At 37.8% G+C, this 24058-nt stretch overlaps 1 protein-coding gene across 5 annotated transcripts in view; it reads left to right on the top strand.

The window, feature by feature from the left end:
* LOC100376236 (uncharacterized) overlaps window positions 1–16155 on the top strand; it is a 33344-nt gene extending 17189 nt beyond the window's left edge. For 3 of the 5 annotated variants that reach the window (XM_085496819.1, XM_085496821.1, XM_085496822.1), the window contains 14 exons: window positions 269–378; window positions 1795–2032; window positions 2170–2487; window positions 2793–2893; window positions 5490–5667; window positions 6346–6540; window positions 8255–8417; window positions 8674–8972; window positions 9142–9219; window positions 9660–11288; window positions 11733–11992; window positions 12499–12755; window positions 13470–13537; window positions 13845–16155. In XM_085496819.1, coding sequence (XP_085352945.1) covers window positions 269–378; window positions 1795–2032; window positions 2170–2487; window positions 2793–2893; window positions 5490–5667; window positions 6346–6540; window positions 8255–8417; window positions 8674–8972; window positions 9142–9219; window positions 9660–11288; window positions 11733–11992; window positions 12499–12755; window positions 13470–13537; window positions 13845–14444 — 4494 coding nt within the window. In that variant the 3' untranslated portion in view covers window positions 14445–16155. The remainder of the gene's footprint in view (window positions 1–268; window positions 379–1794; window positions 2033–2169; window positions 2488–2792; window positions 2894–5489; window positions 5668–6345; window positions 6541–8254; window positions 8418–8673; window positions 8973–9141; window positions 9220–9659; window positions 11289–11732; window positions 11993–12498; window positions 12756–13469; window positions 13538–13844) is intronic. The other 2 variants (XM_085496820.1, XM_085496823.1) reach the window with 2 other exon arrangements.
* Window positions 16156–24058: the final 7903 nt, after the last annotated feature.

Below are 24058 nucleotides of genomic sequence, written 5' to 3' on the forward strand. Positions count from 1 at the left end.
AGTGTTTTTGTACTACTACCTCATTTGTTTGATTAGAAGCACATCTGCAATAGAAGTACATAGAAAATCAAACATTGTATTCATTAAAAATTGAATCCATTAAAATATTACTCATTTTGACCATGGAAGTACCTCTGTAATTTACTTGAGCACATGCATTACTAATAAGGCAAATATGGTTGTGCTTACATTTGAGAGTAATTCACACTACATTTCCTGCCTTCAATTGTGCTTGAAAGATAAATGTTTGATGTTTGTCTTTATTTAGGTACGGCATGCAGTTAAAGATGGCAATATATACCTGTACATTTGTTCCATAACAGATATTAGCAAAGGTTGCGAAATATCCATTGGGTTTGATTTTAATTTCAAAGATTGGTAAGCGCTTGTATCTTTATATGTAATTTTTACATCTCACTACAATCTATTTCAGTATTTCAAACAAAAGAAGTCATCAGTCTTGATTTAAGACTAGAGGCTCTGCAGACCCGTTTTTGTACATGGCCCGCCTTTCTCGCTTGCATTAAAACTACTTGTTGTTATAAACCTAATGTTTATGTTCTGTAATTCAGCAAAATATCAAGAAGTGTCTGATTCAGGAAGATGTTTGATTTTGTAAAATTGTTCACTACCATTGTCAATTGGAGGGAAATCATGTACATAATGTCATGACTTTTCAAGACGCCCGCAATTAATGAGAATTATCTGTTAACAGTATTACAACAGTTTTAGCATTTTAATTCTCATTCAAAACGAGGGCTATTATTCAGTCTCCATTTGTCTTTAGTCATATTTCAGAACCCTATGGACCAAATCTGTTCATTCTTTCCATGTACATAGTTCTTACTGTGAGACATGTGCACATGCAGTGATTTAGTGATTTGATCCAATACTGCCAACAGGCAGACATTTTTTGTTGTTGAAAAATTGGTATCATGGACATGCTTTGTCATTTTCATTCAAATTTTAGGATACATGTCCATGACAATTTAATTTGTTTTACAATGGGATCAAACATGGCCATTGGCTTTTTTGGTCATACCTCCCAAGACTAGTGGACCATTTTCATTCATATTTGGCACATACATCATACATGTTGGAATACATGTCCATGTCAGTTTGTTTCATAATCAGATCAAGGTTTGCCGACTGGCATCTATCTTGTTGTACTGCTTTCATTGATATTTAGCGTGTGTCATAAATGCATGTATGTATCAACACATAACAATTCCATTAATGTTCAGATAAGACAACCGACTTGCAGCCATCTTGTTTTTTTGGCCGTATTACTTTATCTTAGGCATGAAGAACATTTCCTTTATTTGTAACAGGGACTGTAACAAGTAATTTTTGCTTTTCTTTTGTGGTGAATAAATTTTTTATGAGTTTGATCGTATATTATCAAAAATTATCCTGTGTGAGTAACACAACTAGATGAGAGTAGTAATCAGATTACCTAGTAGGCCCCCTAAGTTAGTTATGTATATATACTTCCTGTCACTTTAGAGCTACATCTATTATCTTCTGTTGGTTTTTTGTGTCAATGCAAGTTTGTTATGCTTAAAGGATATATTGTTCTCAAGGTTATCAAATTATAATTGTTTACCTATTCTAACCATTTCTGGAAAACGGGAAGTTGGGTAGACAGATTTGCTTTCATAGAAAGAATGATTTTTGTTGTTGTACGTTTATGTCAGAAAACTGCCTATTTGTGTTGGATACTTCTTAGGCATGTGTTTTCATCCATTGGTGTCCAGGCTTTGAGTTTGAAGTTTGCTGTGTGTTTTTTTGTAGTGCATACCCTGTAGAGTGCGTTTGTCATACTGAAAACTGCCCAGTGGTCAAGCATAACAGTAAGTGTTTTGAGAACGGTGCTCTTGATGGAAAAAAGAAAAAGAACCACCATAAGAACAATCATATACTTCGAGAGGAAGGGGATCATTCACATACAAGTCGTGCTGCTGGACCAGCATCAAGCAAAAGCAGGAAGATCTCACCGCTTCGAGTGTCTCTGGGAAACCATGATAACCAGGTATAGAGATGCACTTTCACTTTCACTTCAAGTATTTAAAATAAAAGTAAAATTTGTATTTCAATCTTCTGTATTCACTCTCGCTCTCACGATTGTTATTTTCTCTCTGTTAGCTGAATATTGTTTCTTCTTTCCAGAATAACCAGGAACCAGTTCCAGAACCTACGGAGACTCTGGAAAATGAGGTGCCCATCATACCGGAACCGGAAAATGAAGCAACTAAAGAGCAGCAAGAGCCTGAAGTGGAAACTGAGCCAGAGCATGAACATGAACAGAAGAAAATGACCAGAGAGGAGCGAAAAATGAAGGCCATCATGGAAGCTTTTAAAAAGATGGAGAAGACAGAGAAGAGGAGACAGCAGGCTCTGGAGAGAATTCAAGCCAAGGCAGCTAAGAATGAAACTGAGAAGGTAGTGTGTGAAATTAAGGAAGAAGAGAGTAAAGACTTGGAGCAAGTAAGTGGAAATGATTATCTTACATGCGTCATAATTTATATCAATTTACACCATGATGTCAGTGATTTAGTTGTTGCATATGTTACTATATGTCTTGACTTTTGATATTTCTCACTTTCAAGTTATTTTTGTCTTGACTTGATTGTTGAAAAGACAGCTGGGTATATATTGTTGATGAGGCGCATATAGTTCTCAGCTTCTATTTGTGAATGATTTTATTTTTGTATCTGTTCATTCATTCATTCGCCCACATCAGCGTTTTGTTGTTGCTTGATTATGATGTATGTATTCTATTCCTTGTGTAGAGTGTTAGTAGTGACATGGATGTGAAGTCAAGTGTACCACCGGTGCCAAAACCAAAGCAAGTAAAAGGCAGAACTAGCAGGAGAAGATCCACAGCTAAAAGGTACTTTGATATGATTTTATACAGAGTGCAGCTGAAAGAGATGTACATATATTCTTGATTTTGGAGTCAGTGTGTTGTGGCTAAGTGTTGTTAAGAGATGTATATTTTTTTGATCCACTAACCATATGCCTGGAGATTTGTTCTGTAGCAGCGACAATTGAATGTTTTAGTGTATTTTCAACTTTATTGCGCCTGTTCTGAGAATTATCCAGTCAGTTAGCAAGATGACTTGCAACTTGTAAAACACTTTGGTTTTCGTGCATTCTAGTCTTGACAGAGCCATTCAATTGACCTGCGCTCAGTTTATGATCATTCCATTATCATACTAGACAAGGGTAATGTGTGGTTTTTACCTTGCCCGAATCGTAAATGAGAAGGGTAAGGTATGGGAGAGGGAAGTTTTTGTCAGCGGCGTCTGTCGTCGATTATGTTATACTCTGGCTTGTTAGCACAATAAGTCAAAAAATATTTATTCAACTGTTTTCATTTTACTATATATTCTGATTTAATATAAATCTTTGGCCAAGTTCAAAGTTTGTGTGTCTAGCTCTTGTATTTTTCAGATATTGGTAAAAAAAGTAGCTTAAAATCGACATTGGTTTGACATTGGGTCAGCCTCAACTGACAGACCTGGGTTCAAGCCCAGGACCCGGCTTTTTTCTCCCTTTGTTTTTGTAATTTAACTGTTTGTATTCAATCCTTTTGTATAAGCAACTGATTCTTCCTATTTTTAGCTCCGCTGTCGACTTTGTTGGGCGGAGCTTATCATATGAGTGATTGTTCGTCTCCGTCGTCCGTGTCAATGTTTTAGTTTTTAGACTTCTTCTTGAAAACTACAAGCCTGAATGCTTTGATACTTGGTGTATATGTACCTTGGGTAGACCACTCTCAGATTTGTTCATTTCATGATGATATCTTCAATTCTCTAATTTTTTTGAATATTTTTGTCATTTTTGGTAAAAAGTGATATTTTCGACTTGTTTAAAAACCGCAAGTCCAATTGCTTTGATATTACATATATAGGTACTACATGTGGACCTCTTTCAGATTTGTTAATTTCGTGGTGGTATCTTCAATTATCTAATTTCGATGATTATTTTTGGTGAAAAGTGATATTTTTGAATTCTTGTTGAAGACAGCAAGTTCTGTTGCTTTGATACTATGCATATTGTTCATTTTCTTATGATATCGTCTGTTCTTTATTTGAAATGTGCATTGCTAACAGCGGAGCTATCTCAGCCGACAGGCTGCTTGTTTATTTTAGTATTTTACATTATCCTATGAGGTCTTCATGTAGCCCACAAATAACCTGTAAATGTGAATATGAATTTTAGCATAATTGGTTGACCTAATTATATATTTATATAATAATAATAATTTGTAATGGAGAGTGCATCTCTGACCATCTGCCACAACATAATATCTGTACAGTTGACAAGTCTTTGAGAGAATGTACTTGGGCATGTACTTGGAAATGGGTCGGAAGTGTGGATGAATAACCTTGGCTGTAGAAAAAGTGAATACACTTTGTAATAGCACTTGAAATAATGCAGACCCAGATGTGGTGACATACATGTGTATGGACATTGGTAGGCCATGCTCTCAAGTGGCTGCAATGCATTTCTTTTGCTCTGCTCAAGCTGCCCTTTGTGTTTTGTGTAGTTATTTTGTTGTTACAGGTATTTTGACTGGGTACTGTGTAACAAGAAGTTGATTCATTACCCATGTAATTTGTTACTACAGTAAGTCAATCTGTTACCTTGCGATAATTAGTCAATTTGTTAGTCAGTACAACAAGTCGATTTGTGTTACTTAAGTTCATCATCACTATAGTTTTGTTTATTATGCATATGTCCCAGAATTTGATATGTAGTAAATGTAACCATGTAGTTTCAGCAGCTTAGAAAGAACAAAAATATGTTGAAATGCCCCACACCTACCCCTACTTCCCATTGACTTCAACTTCCCAAACGAGCTAGCATCTATTTCAAACTGTATGCTTCAAACAACTGCATGGTTATTAGCAACGCGAGTCATCTTGCCTGTCATACACCCAAAATGCTCATCACATATAACACAAGGTATAGTGATTACATTTGTTCCTAAAGGGCAAGGTGGTTATAGTTCCACTATGTTTTAAAATAATGTATCCATTAGAATACATGAATCTTGTACGTTGTAAATTCTTGAGAAATGAAGGATAGTTATTGAATATGTACACAAGATTAAGCAAATCACTATTTAGACAATCTCCATAAAACAGCACGCTATCGGTCAAAACTGCGCCCTCAAGTCCCGAACAAAGCAAAAGACGAGTTTTTCGCACCACCTTGCTGACTGACTGACTGACTGACTGACTGACTGCCACTATCACTCTTGGTACCATAAATTGGCCTGTTAACTAATATATTTATCACAAGATATTTATAATTATCATACTCAATGTTGCATTATGATATTGATGGGTAGGTATTGTGTGATCTATTAGACAATTTGTGTATGGGTTTGCCTTTCAATATTTATTTGTGGTATTTTGCATTGTCATTTATCTTGTTCACTATAATCCAATGGGTAATACTCAATACTGTTATTACAGACGAAGAACAAACAGTGCAACATCATCAGTAACTACATTGTTGTTAGATCCCTCATCGCCAGAGCCCAGCGTGTGTTCCACCCCGCTGACTCCAGCACCACCATCAACTCTCAGTGACAACAGCCTTGCATCGCCAACCTCATCCTCGAAGACGTTTAGGTTTCCCAAAACAAAAAAGGTAATATTTTTGCATCACTGAAATTAGTTACATTTAGCTTATTTTATTTTTGTCATTAAACATATTTCAGCCGCTGACAGCACTCCAGTGTTTCAGTATTTTCAGACTGTGGAAATATGCATATGATGGATGTAAAACCCACGATTGGATTGATACAAAACTCTGGCAGGAATCAATCGTGTCTGCTAATGTCAACCAAAGAAAAAAAATTGTGGGGTTGTATATAATTACTTGTGCCAGCTTTGTTTAAATGGTTCAGTGTGGGATCTTCCTGACCCTTGAATGTAATAATGTCTTACACTTGTTCTAGGTCCCTCCACCCACAACTCCTGGAAGAAACAGTAGATTGCCCACTATAGGTAGCAGTAGGAGCACAGTAGGCAAGGAGAACGTTTGTTGTAGTAGAGCTTTAGATAGATCTGTTGGTTGCCATGACGAATGTGCTTGTAAACATCGTAAGAAGGTATTGCTTAGTTGATAGGTTTTTTGGGGCTCCTCAATCCCCGGAATTGCACCATAGAAATATGGGATACTAATCTGTCTATTTGTTTCAATCCAGTAAGAAAGTAAAATTTATCCAACTGCCTTGAACTAGTTAGTGAGATTATTATCATATTTGCAAACATCTCATTCTTGTATCAATAATTTCTTACCATATTTAAATTTTTTTACTCCTAGTTTTTAATGAATGAATGGTTGAATGAAAAAGCCCAGGAATCATCTGCTAACAAGCCTTTAACCATCAAGACAGAACCTGCTGATTTGGCTGTACAACCAGTCCAACCTGTGTGTCCTGGCACTCCTGTCTGGCGCACTGCTGTTGGCAATAACTTGGATAAAAACTTGGATGCCAGTATGGGTTCTGCGAAGAAGGTGGGTGTTACATGTACAGTTGTACGTTTCATATTTGTAGTATTTAGCGTATGGAGTAACTTGAGCAAATCAAAATCTGTGGCGAGTATTCATGTTGTATCCTGATGAATTTTGCCACCCAGCAACTTAGTTTTTTTAGCTCCGCTCTCGACTTTGTCGAGCGGAGCTTGTCATATGAGTGATTGTCCCGCGGCGTCGTCCATGTCAATGTTTTACTTTTTCAACTTCTTCTTGAAAACTACAAGCCTGAATGCTTTGATACTTGGTGTATCTGTACCTTGGGTAGACCTCTCTTAGGTTTGTTCATTTCATGTTGATATCTTCAATTCTCTAATTTTGGTGAATATTTTTGTCATTTTTGGTAAAAAGTGATATTTTCGACTTCTTGTTAAAAACCGCAAGTCCAATTGCTTTGATACTACATATATAGGTACTACATGTGGACCTCTCTCAGATTTGTTCATTTTGTAATGATATCTTCAATTCTCTAATTTTGGTGAATATTTTTGTCATTTTTGGTAAAAAATGATATTTTCGACTTCTTGTTAAAAAACCGCAAGTCCAATTGCTTTGATATTACATATATAGGTACTACATGTGGACCTCTCTCAGATTTGTTCATTTTGTAATGATATCTTCAATTCTCTAATTTTGGTAAATATTTTTGTCATTTTTGGTAGAAAGTGATATTTTCGACTTGTTAAAAACTGCAAGTCCGATTGCTTTGATACTCTACATATTGTTCATTTTGTAATGATATCTTCAATTCTCTAATTTTGGTGAATATTTTTGACATTTTTGGTAAAAAATGATATTTTCGACTTCTTGTTAAAAAACTGCAAGTCCAATTGCTCTGATAATACATATATAGGTACTACATGTGGACCTTTTTCAGATTTGTTCATTTTGTAATGATATCTTCAATTCTCTAATTTTGGTGAATATTTTTGTCATTTTTGGTAGAAAGTGATATTTTCGACTTGTTAAAAACTGCAAGTCCGATTGCTTTGATACTCTACATATTGTTCATTTTCTAATGATGTCTTCAGTTCTTTAATTGAAATGTGCATTGCTATCAGCGGAGCTATCTCAGCCGATAGGCTGCTTGTTTTGTTTTATGTAGACATTATAAAATTCTGTCATGCATTGATATTTTTAATTATTCGGGCGCTCACTATTCATCGCACACTCTGAAAATGTTTGACGTCTGGTTGGTAAGACGAATTACATAAACTAGATGAGTATAGCAAAATGGCGATGAATGGCTACAAATCAAGAGTCAGGTGTGCATCACTGTCCAAATCCTAAAAGGATTCTTTAATTTGTCAATTAGAAAATCATGTGTATATATTGGTCACTTAATTGACACCACAAGATGGTAAAAACCAGAAGACACTGGGCACATAATCAACATATTCAATGACCTCATTATCAATGCATCACTATCATATCTGAAACACTATATAGATGTTCAACCTGTGCTTGTAATATAGGTACCAGGGGATCTGTCATCTGTAATGGCTTGCTTGTTTCACATGTCAAGAGGCTGTCATTGAAACACAATACAGTTTTAATATATGCTGCACTTCATTTTCATAATACTAACCTAAATACTTTTCTTTAGACCTTCATTAACAGTAAAGCAAGGATTATATTTGTATTTCACACTTAGTTATAATTCTCACAGTTTGCTTGTATTTTCTTTTATTTCCAGCGCTGGTTGCGACAAGCAATGAGTGAAACCTCTTCGGATTCACCCAATAAATCAGTTCCTGACTGTATATCACCAGTGTGTTTCAATGGTGCACTGAGTCCTACTGCCATTAGTAATCCTGCATACAGTCCTGCCATGTCACCCAATAGTTCATCAGCTGTTGGTAAGTTGTGTGTTTACTCATGGGTACTTTTACTGTTCTTCGTATAGTTTTGATACTGTAATCAGTGTGGTTCATCTCCAGCACTGCTAACTGACCTGTAGTTTACACTGAACTGCCATTTGCTTTACCCTAGACTTGGTTAGTGAACAGCACACTGATTGGACATAAGTATTCACGGGGAGGAGTGTGGCGGCCTGTATGAGTTACAGCAAGTCAGTGATCAAACTTTAGACTAACTCTTTTATTCCTTGTGTAGATTTCATGACTCCTTTGAAGAAAAGGCGGCTCCGAGCATCTATCGCTGCAGAAGAAGTTGTCACAACAACCATCACATCAGCACCACTGACACCAACAGCAACACCCCCAGCATCTTCTACACCCCCAGCATCTTCTACACCCCCACCTCCTTTGGTTTCTTCAAGTGATTCATATTCTCACATCCTGCGAACACCTTCTCCTAAGTCCATGATGTCAACTGAGGATAAAAGGAATGGATATAAACCATTGCTATCACCAATAACCCCTGTCACACCTGTGTCTCAAGTACGCTATGAGGTGAGTCTTTTGACTATAATTGGCATGTTCAGCTGTATGTTGTCACTCATTCTGTATATAAGTGAGTAATCAACCTATACTGTGTCCATCAATCTGCATGATAATCGATATCATGCCAAAGTATTGACCTTTGTGTGTCTTTTTTTTTTTTTCCGTCTTTTGTGTGTAGCCAATTTCCTCTCCTGATACCACGCCAGAGGTCAACAAGTACCAATCACCATTTCCATTCCCTCCTCCTTTCAAGAAGGTTAGCTGCTTTATTTTTTTCACTTTCTTTGGCTCGACATCACAGTAAGAGCTAATCAGTTCTTCAATGCATGGTGTTGTGGGTTTTCCACTGGGTACTTGAACAGTACTCCTAGTGTAGCATTCATTTCAGCTTACATTGTTAGGGATTGGCTTATAAAAGATAAGGTGGTGGGTTTTTTTAGGCTAGTTTCAAACCTGGTGCACGCATGTTTTCTCTCTCACATTGCATCTTCCATTCCTAATGCCCTTTGACATTTCTGTCTTTCTTTACCTCTTTTTCAATTCTGTTATCTCAGCTATGCACTTTTCACTTTTCTATAGTAGCAAAGAATAAAGCCGCCATTCATGAGTAACTTTCCATTCTGGTGTTGGTGAAGGAGACTCTATATCAAATTGCCCACATGAGGTCTTGGTATTAACACTTTTGTTGTGTTTCAGGAATTAGCCAAGCAGATATCGGCTGACAGTGGATTCTCTGGCACACCGACAGACTGCACGCTATCACCAGCCACACCTCTTGTTACACCAAGGAAATCTTTTGACTGTACAGACTCTTCAAAAACTGAAATATCAGCACTGACTGAAACTAGAGATAGAGACTCTGCAAGTAATATTTTTAATGTAAACTCTAATGTTGATGATAACGATATCCATGTGGGGTATGTAATGACTACTCCCAGGACTAGTAACATAGAGAGTAATGTCTCTACGTCAACTGAACATGTGGAAATGACCATATTTAATTCAGAGCCAAAGGTTTTGGACTCGAGTATAAAATCTAGTGTAGTAGCGGTGCCCAATGAGGGGGCTATACAACTAGACCAAGTTGACCAAACGGAAAGGGTTGAACAGGAAAAGAAAGGGAATGTGATTTCTTCACTGTCAGACCCTAGGACGTCATTACTAAGAGCACGGAACTTATCCACGGCACTGATTAGCAGTGCCAGTGAACCAGATTTGCAAAAGTCAGTGCAAAGCATTGTGAACTTTAAGCAGTCTGATTCCACAGTTGATGTGGAACGCGATAGTGGTAAGATGACATCAGCTGCAGCTGTGGTGGTACCACACAACAGTATATCAAGAAATGAAGGGGTTACATTGCAACCCAAAGGAGCAAATTTTTCAACAAGGACAAACTTTTATCCACGGCATATGGATCGGTTCTCGAACTCGTACAGGTCTCGTCGGAACTCTGGTCCCGCCGACAGTAGGACAGGAGATTTTGGCATGTGGTCATCGTCTCATAATCCATTTGCCGAGGATCATGTGAAATTCAGTGAATCTGGGCTGTACACTTCATTTACATCACCTCCTAAACTCTACATACCGGCAGCTCGAAATGCTCGCACATTTGATTTCAGTAAAATTCCATCCAAGACCAACTTCTATGTTACAGAATCACCTGTGATAAGTTCATCAACAAATATTGTGTGCAAGCCGGCAAGGAATGTTGAGACCCCAGATTGCAAGAGTAATGTAGACACGGAGGATACAACTAAAAACCATATTGATGTTGTTGATGATACATCCGTTATGAGCACCAGTAGTTTGATATCAAGCTCTTCTTCAAGTAGTGTGAGCAGCAGCCCAATTGTGACGTTCTCTTCATCGAGTGTCGCGAGTAGCCCTGTAACCTGCTCTCCATCGACGAGTAGCCCTGTTACGGAATCACGGAATGTGAATACCAGTCCTGTGATCAGTATGCCGATAGCTGTTGTATCAAGTGGCCAAAGTAACGCCCTTCCTCCAAGTGCTGGAGTCGAAAGTTCTGTTCGATTGCCATCTTCGGAAGCAACTGAAAACCAACAACCTGATAGCAGGCTTGTTGTCCCTAGTACAACAGCAAATGTTAACGATACTCAGTCATTTTGTGGTCCCGTAGCTGACAGTCCTGTTAGAGTTGTGTCCTCTGTTTGTGCGCCCAGTAGCTCGCCAACAACTAGTGTGTCGAGCAGTACATCTAGCGATGGTTTTCCACCATCTGGAACATTGCCGTTGATTGTGTCACCATCTGAAAGGCCAGCAGTGACAAGCACACCACCATCTACACCTCCTGTTAAGCGAAAGGTTCGTCAGACGAATTCATTGTCTATTAGTAGTAGTAGTTCCAAAGTTGTCAAATTCCTGTGTGTCGGTTTTGGTGATACTCAGGGCCAATGCTTTGGTATATTAACAGATTAATTCTTCAACATTGGTGAAATATTTGTTATCACTGATGTAGTCAGTAACAATCAACATAATATGCCTGTGTCTGATAACTAAAATTCTATAAAACCCTTGATAGAAAGTCCAAATCTGTTTTTGTTTTCAATAAAACTTTTCGTTACCGATCACAGGCCATAACTTTCAGGAATGGTTTGCCAAAAAAAAGCTCTCCTGAACGCAGTATGAGAGCTCTGCTATTAAAATTTTTCAAATTGAGAATTGTGGAGATTGATTTGAGCAAGTGATTAGACGAAATGTTTGAGGTGTTGTTTCGATACTAATTCGCTGAACTGTTCTCTTAAACAGGTTTCCCTGCTTGAGTATAGGAAGCGACGAAAAGAACGCTCGACTGCAACCAGTACATCTGTAACACCCAGTAGTAAATCTTGTGATGTCACACCGACTCAAAGCCAAGCTAAGCCAATTCCCAGCCTGGCCACTCTGCCGCTGTTTGTTGGCTCAACTGATGATAGGAAGACACCACCTCCAGGAATACTGGTTAATAAGATACACACTTCCTCTATTCTGAAGTGTAAAGAGAAGATAAGTGAACAGGACGTGCAATGGTAAGTAAATCTTTTCAAAATATCTTGTCTCTCTTCCTTATTATAACAGGCCATTTCTCTGTTCACTGCGAGATCCCACATTATGTGTGAAATCCAACGTAAACACAGGACATACAAGTCAAAGGTATTTTGGTGCATTTCCACCTAATACTCATTTAATGACAGTGAATTTTGATGAAGGCCATATTCCCTTTGAAAGATGGGCATTTCTAAAGCAACTCATTAAATTTTTTGTGGCAGCCATTCGATTCACCCCTTTTCATGCATTGGCAGTGAACAAAAATAAAAGTTTTTTTTTTTTTATATTTTACTCCAAAATTCTGTGTACATAGCACAATGTATATCATCAAATTATTCAATAACAATTGTCAACAGTGATTTGGTTACAATGGTTAGCTACAATACTGCAAAGAAAGTCGGTAAAGCATGAAATAAGAGTGCTGTCACTGACATTATGTTAATGAATGAAAGAGACAGTTCCTCATTGTATAGGATGGTTATTGCAGGAAATCGCCGGTACTGGAGAAACTCAAAGAGGATCCGTTAGACAGATTGCGGAGAGATCTTGATGATAGAAATGTTAAGGAACAAGAAAGAAGGGATTCCAATGGAGGAAAGCACAAGGAAGAGACTGGAAGATCTCCTTTGAAAAGGTCGACTTCTCCGTTGCCTCCACCTCCGCCACCTTTGAAAATAAAGAAAGCCAAGTCTGGATTGAAGCTTCAAATGCCCCCTCCACCACCACCTAAACAAGGAGTTCTTGGTATGTTACATTTCTATCAAACAAAATTATATCAAGCTGTGCAGCAGCACCTTATTGCTGAGAAACAAAACTATAATTTTACAATTCTTGCACATCTGTTGAAATCAATTCAAGTTTTTGGTGATGATGAGAGAAGTGTCTGTAAGGTTATTGTTTTCGGGGCATTTCCCAATTATTACAGTTCAGTTGAATTGCCATGAAAAGCTTTTTGTGGTCAATCTAATACAATATAAGACAAAGTAAAAACAATCTAATTTAATTCTCATTTGCAGTGTTTTACTAAGAAAAGTAGCATGAATGTTAATTTGCATAATTACTTCATGTTAATCACCTCTATTGTATTCATTGGCCTTCAAAGTGGGCTCTATTGTTTATCACAAATCATGGAGTTGTTGTCCTGAATTTATGTCTTGGACGTTACCACTATTTATTTAAATACTCGACTGAAAATAACAGTGACAACATTTTTTTTGGTGGCAGTTCCAAAGCCGTCAAATTCCTGTGTGTCTGTTTAGGTGATACTCAGGGCCAATGCTTTGGTATATTAAAAGATTGATTCCTTGATGACGGTGGACTACTATAAATTATTCACACCAACTCAGATGGTGACAATCTTACATAACAGCATCATTTATGAAAACTTTCCCAAAACTTGTTATTTTATGAAATCCCACCTTTTACTGTTACATTTACGTTACATTTTTTTTCCCCCAGCAGGAGATGTCAAAGAAATCATCCCAAACGTAAAACCCAGTGTAATAAGAGGAGCACATTTCACCCAGGTTAGTAGTTATAATATTATGTTATAATTAGCAGTCGAGCTGTGGTCAGGGAAAAAATTTGAAGGACATCACCTACCATTCCCACCTCCAAAGTTTTATTTGGAGTAGTCCATTCTACCTTGGCCGTCAAAGGTCTTGGTGAAAGACTTGTCTTGACTACATGACAATGTCTCTTTTGCCTTGACATTGTTTAACTTGGATTTTTATCCATATCTATTGCCAAACTATCTGTTTTGGCTGTTTCTGCCATCTTCTCGCTCTTTCTAACAAGTAATCATTGTTTTGTTTTTCACATCATCACCAACAGCCACAGCCGCCACCACCACCTCCTCAGCAAGTACAAATACATTCACAAGTTCAACAGTCTGTGCCGCAACAGCAGTTCACTCCACCTTTCCAGCAGCCTGTTCAATCAACGCAACAATCACAACCATACCAATTTCAACAGCAGTATCAGTACCAGCAGCAACCACCCCCTCAATCACAGCAGCAACAGTTGCCAGTGCAGCAGCAACAGTTGCCAGCACAGCAGCAACCACAATTACCAATCCAGCAGGAACCATACCCTCAGCAACAGTATAGTTACAATGGTTATGGGCAGGGGTTTACTGAACAAAAATATCAACCACAACCGCAACCCCAGTATTACCAACAACAACCACAGGCACAGCAATACCAGCAGTCTACTACGGCTACTGCATCAGCTCCATACCAACAACAATATTCGCAGCAGCCAACAGTACAGCCGACTCAACCAGTGGTGCAGCAACATCAGCAGCCTGTGTATCAACAATCTTATCAAGGGTACGGACAACAACAACAACAGCAGCAGCAGCAGCAACAACAACAACAACAACAACCTTATACTGGCTACACTCAGAACAGCAGCTACTACAACCAACCATAGCTAGTACTGCATAAATCAGCAAGGTGGCAACATTTAAAAAAAACTAATGTGTACTGGAAAGAAGTGATTATTCTCTGATTATTATATTGTATCAGAAAACTTGTATATTTGCTGTAAATGTGATGCTTTATGTGCTTTTTTTTTTAATTTGTGCTTTTTTTTGAGATTATATACGTAGAGCTATGTTTATATAACTATGATATCTATCCACAGCTGTATTATAAAAAGAGATTTATATTGGAATAGTTTGTCTGCATATTATAATGGTAATTGTACGTATTAGAAAGTAGACGATAGTTATAATTTCTTTTAATGGTTATCTACATTTTGTTAGTATATTTAGTATGCCATTGAGAATTCACCTGTATATATTGTCACTCACTTTGCTGTATCATACTACTTTCTCATTTTGTATTGGGAAGTTGTTTGTATTGTCCCGTTAGAAAACGTACAAGAAAAAAAAAGTAATACTTGTTTAAATGTGATCTTTGTATGTGTTGTCTTGAAATCCTAAATTTGTGAATTCCGTTTTCTAACTGTTTTACTTGATTCAATTTAAGCTGTACTGTTTATGGTTTAACTCCCACCTCCCATCTTCAAACTTTTCTTCATCTCTTCTTTTCTGTCGAGTACATTGACTTTCTTGTCATGCACCAATTTGATGTTCCCTTTGGATAAGTTACCTGTATGTCGAGTCTTGTTTTCTGAAAGTAAGGCGACTATTTTCACTCCTACTCTAACCCATCTAATGGCGACAACGCCTCCTCAATTTGGCATGGCTGGCATGTTTCAAAATTTAGTGGACGTTTTCCTTATATATAGAATATATATATATATTAGATGTATTCAGTCTGGCCGTGCAGTATTGAGGAGTAGTCTCTCCATGCCGAGTTTTACTTCGTCTGTCACTTCTGGAGAGTTACGGTAACCGAAAAATCTGTTTTCATAAAAATTTATTCATGCGTGTTAATGCTTGTGTACAGTTATATATGATGGAGATAAAAATAACTTCATCATTGTTTTTACCATTTGAAAAAAAAGTGTATATTGTATGGACTATATAGTTCTATTCATTGCTTGCTTCCTTACAAAGAGCTACTTCCTTTAAAAACTGGTTACATCTTTACTCTATTTTCCATCTTTGGGATGATACTAAAGGTGTTTTCTTCTGGTTCTGTAGCAAAAAAAAAACTTTACTTGTTTTGTCCTTTAATCTTGAGTAAAAAAAGTTCTAGAGATCTAATTTTTGATAACATAACCTAATTGCCAGGCACGCTCTGCCACTCAAAGCGTAAGATCATTTATTCGTTTTGTTTTGTGTTCACGTTTTAATAATAGTTCATGCCGTTATGAACTGTTTGTTTCTCCCTAACTTCTAATTTTTGTTTTAATTTCATCTCATTTTGGTTTTTATTTTCCCCTCCCTCCCTCCCCCTCTGTAATAGTTGTACAGAAACATCAGGAACACCCACTTATGTTGTTGTTCGTTAATCCTTAGTGTAGAAGTGTTTGTCATTTCAGTGAAGGTTTGTTGCCTAGTACGTGTTCACAGTGGCACTGTTGAAGGGTTAGTGTTCTGCGCTCCTTGGCTCGTAACAAGAACCACTACTTGTTTTATTAGTTATATACCGCCTGACTAATACAGTGCAGATGCTATTTTGTGTACAAATAAACAAAACAAAAAATCAGATGAAGATTGAGAGACTGGCAATACATGTTGTCTGTGTTTTTTTTTTACACCTCCCCTCTTTTTCTGGTCCTGTTCAATACTGAGAAGACTATGTTCAAGAGTGAATCCACACTCTCATGTGAAGGAGGTTTGACATTCATTATATTGCTAACTTATGCCAAGTTAATGCCTCTATTGTCAAAAATTTCTATTTTGGATAGTTGGGACAATGATTATCAAATACCGGTACTGCCTACTATGTATTGTATACAGTTGAGGTAATGCATGGAGAGTCTGATGCGTCTATGACCCCGATCTTTGGACAATGACATGCCAAGCTGAAACGTAAATCAGACTTAACCCACCAGACTATATGAAGAACAGATTGTAATTTTAATTTGTAATCTTTCACATAATCTGTGCCGAATAAGTTCAATGCCGACAAATTACTTGGTTATTTACAGTATGTTTACCGATGAAAGTTCATGACCAGAACAGTAAAAAAGCTGACAGTGTCGCTCGTCGATTTTGTTTCAAAATGTAGCAACATTATTTTGGATAACCGTTATTTTCCATACATCCGTAATCCTTCTATCAATTCGATCATGAAAAAATTATTATTTTTGGGAGTGGCCAATTTATAAGAAAAACAGAAATTATTTGTTGGAGTGGTCGAATTATAAGGGTATAAATTCCAGTAACTGAACTGCAGGATTGAGAACAAAAAAGAAACTACCACTTCATGAAGTGCCCCATTTCCTGTGAGTGGCCGAACTAAGAGAAAAAAACAAAAAATATTTTTGCAGACAAAATTAGGTGGTCCAACTAATAGAGGGGTCGATTTGATAGAAGGATTATTACGGTAGATGTGCGAAGTAGAAGATTCATTTGCAAGTAAGCATGTGATTATAAATCCCACTGAAAACCATGCAAACAAAACATCGGATACTGACGTCCTGGTGGGTGCGCTTCTATTAAAACCAAAATAAACAACAAAATCGGCTTGTATGCGCTTCTATTGGAGATGCGCTTCCAATAGAGCAAATACGGTACTTGTGTTCTTTAATGATGAATATTCAAAGGGATTTCTGAAAATGACACATTGAAATATTATGTGAAGCACACTATTTAGCTAGACCCAAATGTACATCCTGATAGATGAGATCTTTTGCCTTTCAGTGACCATCCTCCAGTTAGCCAGATTGGAAGAGGTACTTAAACACCAGCACCTGAAGGCTGCTTTTACTATGCCAAACTGAGGGAGCAACCAGGAACATTTTTGTGCTTCAGACTTGGCTGTAATGTTGTCATCTGGCTTCTTGTCAGTGAGAAGGTTTTCTTCTTCATTCAGAGCAATAATGATAGTCAGTCAAGCTACTTGGATGAAATAGTCTTTGGAAATAGTTTCATCATTTGGGTGTCCAAACAACCAGGTTTGGTTGAACTGCTTTGCTATCTCCCCTGGTCCCGATGAATATCCACATGGCTGCCTGACAGAAACGCAATGTTTGGCCAATAGTTTGTGTGTGGTGAACCTCGTGTCCGGGGTCAACCTAAAAAAGCTTTGACCAGCTAAGAGGTATCCCTGAGTTAACTGGCAGAGGCATCACCAATGAACATCAGGATAACTTTCATCCTGTGGTTGTGGACATTGAGGTTCCAAAATGTGTCACTCGTATCTCAAGATTGATGTTGGAGATGTAGCTAGCAGCCGCAGCAGCATCATCAACTGGCTTTGATCCCATGACCAATGTCGTCAAACATCAGCTCATACTTGAGACGATCCCCAAGTTTGCTCTGGAAGAAGGGCTCCTGCAACAAAAGGAGTTCAAAGTCTACTTGGATGTGGAGGTGGGTAATATAGGCATTGGGTCACAGTGCTGTTGCCATTCCCTGTGCCAATACCTAGTTTGGTAGTATACTTGAGAGTTATGCTGTCAATGTCTATTGTTACTGGGCAGTCCTTGGCTTGGTTGGTTTCAGCAGTGGTAGTCAAAGTCATTGATGCTCATTGCCACAGATCTTCATTATGGTCTTCTTTATCATGGCACACCCCAGGATTTGCACCACAGTCAAATTGTCGTCAGTGGACTCCAGGCTGATTGAAAACGACAAATGGGCAGTCCCTTGAGCAATGACATCATATTCCCCAGAAGGAAAACCAAAGTATCTGCTGGTTCTTGTAAATAAAGCTTGAGTTACTCGTAACAGTGTTTGATTGGCACACACATTTTGCCCAAGGGTTAGAGTTAGTCTTGTGACCATACTCAGTCATAGTATTGAACATTGGTCATTTCTCTAATTATACCTCCTATATTCAATAATTTTTTTCTTTTGTCATCCCACCCACAAACCCGATGTCATTGAGATTGTGATGGTGAAGAGGCCTTTGATGTCTACTCTACCAGGCCAGATAGTAAGGTTGAGAAAAATAGTACCATGACTGGCCAGAGCATGCAGGCACATTGCCTCCAGAGTTGGCCATGCAAGAGTTCCTGAATACAGATGTTGATTTTTTTCAATGTCATGATCAGAAAATGTCAAATACTGCTCTACCACGAGTAACCAATTAAACGAGTATTAACAGCTTACCCTGGTTTCAGTCTAGTTAAAAGGTGATGGCAAACCTCTGGAGCTGACAACAATAGCCTCTCAACCAGGTGAGGGAAAGGCAGTCTAAGAAAAGTTTGGGTTTGCTGATTGGGCCATCATGAAAGCCGCGTCCTTTAAAGTAATTGCTGATCTAGGGAAACTTTAGGCTCAAAGTTGCTTGAGCAAGACTTTGGGGCTGTCACAGATGTTATTGTGAAGGTGGTGGACACCCCCACAATGAGATTCTCGGACTTGATTCTCCACTAAACCTCTGTGAGCTTCAAAGGATGGACAAAACCATGCAGCACTAGTGGTTGTAGTTTATTGCTCATGTGCTCCTTCAGTTTGAGTTTCGGTTATTGTTGTTTGCATTAAACTCATTTCCTACCATTCACTGATGTTTACCTGGCATAGTGACAGTGATGAGTCAAACTTCTTTGCTCAAATTGACACCAAAGAGGTTTAGTAATCCATCTCATTAGTCATTGCTGAACTCGCTTTTACTTTAGTGGTAGGAAGTTGAGTTTCCAGTAGTCAAGTTTAATAAACTGCATTTCATGGCATACAATGTGCGTACATCACATCATTTGAAAACATGCTGCCATTATCTACAAGACATCTCATATCATAATTTTTCTACATTTCTCAATGGAAACTCATAATTGACTTCACTTCACTGACGATGGGAAAGCTATATCAGAGCAGAAATAGCTTACAGCCCAACAAATGATGCACCTTGTGTCAATTAGGTCAAATTTATTGGCTATTTATTGGCCTGTTATTTTGTGTAGTACTAATATAATGGCCTCTGCGTCCATACCATCAATCTGGCAAGCTATCAGATTACATTATGGTTTCCAAACTTCAGATTCACTTTTCCTAGACTTTAATAATATTGAATTACAAGTCGTCAAATGTGTAAGGATCTTTACCAGCACCTAGTTTCATTCACAGAAGATAATTTATTACACTGAGATCGATATAAACATCAAAGAGAAACGACAACCATTGATGAAGAACTCACACCCTCATATCTACATGGTTACATCTCTGCATCCAGAACTTCCTAATTTAGTCAAACAGCAATATTGTGCAGAGTTATGCTCAAAAACTCATTAAAGCTAGACTCGTGACTCGTTTATGCATGAAGGTCACTCTACAGCCAGCTGTTGCAAAGCTTCTACAGTCAGTTCCAAAACAGTGTTTTAGTTCCATAATACAAAAGCAGCTGGTTGTTCTAAATACCAAATTTTTCTGAGCACCTGCAAATTCCTACTCAATGAACACCAATCATAACTGGTCAAACTTGCTATGTAGAAGACCAAGATCACAGTGATGAGTGGGACCCCAACTAATGTGACAATCCTGATCAATTAAATAACACAATTGTCAACACTAAGTTAAAGCTTTGTTCAGCACCACTCCATAAACGCAGGAGTTAAAAGTAACATGGTTAAGGCATCAGCTGCAAAGTATGCTGGAGCAACTAAAGCAAATCAACCAAAAGTACTTCCCAGAAAGCTTTGCAGGCACTACTACATTGGTGAAACCCATATCACATTGTTCAGAAATGATCTTGATCTTAAACTTGATGAACTCGTTGAACTATATGTTGATGTGTTGGCTGGTCACCACAATTCATGAATATCATTGATAGAGCACACTTGCGACCATTTTGCAATCTCCTCCAACATCCTCTGTTATTTGGCCTGGTGTGTCTCTCAAAAGGATGGCAACTTGAGCTATCAATTTCATGCTGCAATCAAGCTCTTGACAAGTTTGAAGCCACAGTCAATATGGGCCCAATTGAACCTGCTACAGAGAAAGGGCTGCGTATCATAGTAATTCTCACGATAAGCTCATTAAGCTACAAGGAAAGTTTGACTTGTCCAGTGTATTCATGTTCAGCACTTGATTACTTTCAAAAAGGTCGTGTCACAAAACGTGCTTCTACAAAATTGGGAAAAGATTATCCAAGCTTTGACAAAATCTGACCTCCACTTTTCAGCTCCTAAAATCTGCCCAAACCTAAGTTAATTCTAGGTGGATTTGGATGGAACATTACCTATCTGCTATATATATATATATATATATATATATAAGTCCTCATTGCATCCTTGTCGAAATGTCCACCTCCTCACACTGTTCATAGATTAAGGTCATTTATTGGTGCTTATAAAGAATTTGTCACCTTGTCGAACATGCAACTCTACCCCTCCCCCTTGATTCAGCGATTTCTGGTTGGGTGCATTACTTCAAATCAGCTCAAACATCACTTTCTAATTACAAAATACATTATTCCCCCTCGCATAAAAGACATCCTCTGGATTGTAAGGGATGTCTGCATTAGTCTGGCCTTTGACACTGCACACTTGAACTCTCACATGTGTAGTCATGGTCTCTCTGAGTGAGAAATGTAGATAAAATGTGACCAATTCACTAACAGGTGGATCCAACTCACGAATCAAGAACTCATCCACAATGAACAAGAACAGTATACTACCAACATCCATTCAGCCAAAAATCAAAGGCTAGTACATGTACTACATGTATACTATACTAGGTGATCATGTTTATCTGCATTCAGATATCAACACACTAACTCCCATGCACACAGTGCATTTCTTGTTGACAGCATTGGCTGAGAATGATGCTTGATCAGAAAATTCTCGGTTCTATGTGCTACTTCCTTCAATGTTAAGTGCAATGAATGCTATAAGGTACATAAACACCTGTTTATGAGCAATACACAAAAAACCATGGCTCAAAAACATCAATAGTATTGTTAATCAGATTCTGTGGCCCATTCCTTCATTTTTGTATGTCAAAACGTAATCAAAGACCACCTAAATACTTGGAAGATTATGTAACACAGTTCATCTTTTCTGTTAGCAAGTTCACTGATCTTACTTTGTTGATACTATTCATCATTTTTTTGTTCCTTATTGTTATGTTACCTGAGGTTTGGTCCGAGGTAGAAAGGACTGCATTGTTTTATCCAGTCATTTGGACAATGCACAAGAACATATCACTTGGAGCTATATATAACCCAAACCCAAAGTTCACTTTCACTGGCGAACTGTTGCACATCTTGTTATTCTTGAAATAGCTATGGGGCGTCTGTGGTGTCTTTCACATTACCAAGAAACTGTTTTGGAGATCCAAAAAAGTGTCAGTGTTGAAGATGCATGTCCTCATCTATGCAGACAATTTTTACACCATAAAACACGGGATTCCAGTGCATGCAGAGGCTCTACCTACCACACCAAACTCACTGCACTAAAAATGCAATTCAAAATGACCTTTAGTGTACACTGTCCACAGCGTCTAGATGGTAATGCACATATTGAATATACAGTATATAGCTCTGTAGTCTGTTTGAATGAATTTGGGGGACATGTGTATCTATCCACCCCATACATGAACTACAAATAAGTCAAATAAATAAATCGTACAGAAAAATATTAGACAGGATTCGAACTCCCGTTTACGACAATCACATCGTCACTGCAGGCGAACTACCAGGCCTACCAGGCCAGACTCACTGTGCCTAAAAATGCAGTTTGATATGAGATATACAAGCCTTAGTTGAATCGTGGACATCATAAACAACCTAGCTATGTAGACATAATTCAAGCATACAAATCAATAGCAATACCAGGAGTCATTTCCAGATTACAGCTCAGATTTCTGGTACATAGTACATAACTGTTCCATTTAAAGACTATGATGCATCTGTGTGAATACAACGTAAAAAATGACATTATTATGATTACTCTCAAACATCTTGTCCTGATTGCTATAAAACTGAACTGTAAATCTCAGTTTGACTGACATTAAAGACATTGAACATGATGACATAGCAAAAAAAAAAGAACGATTGACCCCTGACAGTATTATTATACAATGATGATGTTTCAACCAATGCCTGCCATTCATCTTCCACCCTTCACTGTCCTTGAATGAAAGCACACCTTTGACCATCTCAAACATCTACATGCACACTCGAGCAGTACTCGTGGTATGACGTCAATAAATTGGAGTATATAGTGAATGAGCCAGGAATCTTCCTTCTACAGCGCAATTTTCATGTCGTAGACGGGCATGGAGACAGTGCACACTTCAATATAGAGATCTATTTGAAAGAACAGAGAGGACCTCGCCAATCTCTCTATATAGAGCACCATGTAGAGGAGAAATTGATAGTACCATCTTCAAATACAGCTGTCATCGCTAATGAATTTACTACTCTGGAGAAGGCAGTTGATGATCATCCTCGGAATTCAACACATTGATCATTCTTACCCAGACCTTTCATATCATGAAAGAACTTGAGAGCAGCATATTAGGGAACTTGTGCTGCATACCAATTTAGCAATAACATCGTCAAGCAAAGTAACACACCATTGTAACTGCTATGTTACCATCAGTTCCAAACGCTGTAGGCAGCAATGCTTATCCCAGGTATATTCACTGATATACTAGTAATTCAACTACCTGTGACTTAAAGTAAAACACATTTAGGTATGAATCTTAATTTAAGTATTAGAAGCAACTCTACGAGATATTGAGCTGTTATTGCTAAAGTTTAATGAAATCTGAAATGTTATTTCCACATACTGTGTGTCAATACCCCCACTGCATTGTGACCTAATTAGATGCTGGTCTGGGAATTCTAATTGTGTAAACTCATAACAAATCTCCCACAAAATGTTGATTCGAAGTTCCTACCTCTTGTACAACTTGTATACATTCCATTTACTATGAGAATATCTCTGTCACATGTTTCAGTGAAATATTCTATTAATTGTGGAGTTCCAGGCCATTGATATGTACAGTTAAACTATCAGGTTGTCAGTGTTTGATTAGCTGGTTAATGTTACATTTGGGGTGACAGGAACGGACGAAAACAGAAGAGGAGGGGGTATGAAAACTGTTTGTTTGAAGATTTGTGTATAAGAACTAGGTGGGGTTCTGGGAGGTTGGTGCCAAAAACCAATGCGAAGGTACTTATAAGATTGTGTTTGATTGGGTACCTAACACTTAACAGATAAACCAATCATAGAGAAGCGTGTATTTCCAAGTATCAAATGATGTCTAGTATCAAATCCAGGACATATGTTGAGATGTCCAGCTTAAGGTATTAGTTATTTGCAATCAATAGTCATGATTCAAGTTTTCACGTGTCACACCCTGCTTTCAGGCTTCATTTTAGTGACCTTCATATAGTTTAACATAAGGTTTATGATTCAATATATGATTCACAAAATAGGCAATATATCCTTCAATCCCCGGAGATCGAAGTGTTGATATACTGAGTGTAGTTTACAGCGAATATATATTAAAATTTCTT

The sequence above is a fragment of the Saccoglossus kowalevskii genome, chromosome 3, assembly GCF_978046115.1.
Source record: "Saccoglossus kowalevskii chromosome 3, keSacKowa6.1, whole genome shotgun sequence".
Lineage (NCBI taxonomy): Eukaryota > Metazoa > Hemichordata > Enteropneusta > Harrimaniidae > Saccoglossus > Saccoglossus kowalevskii.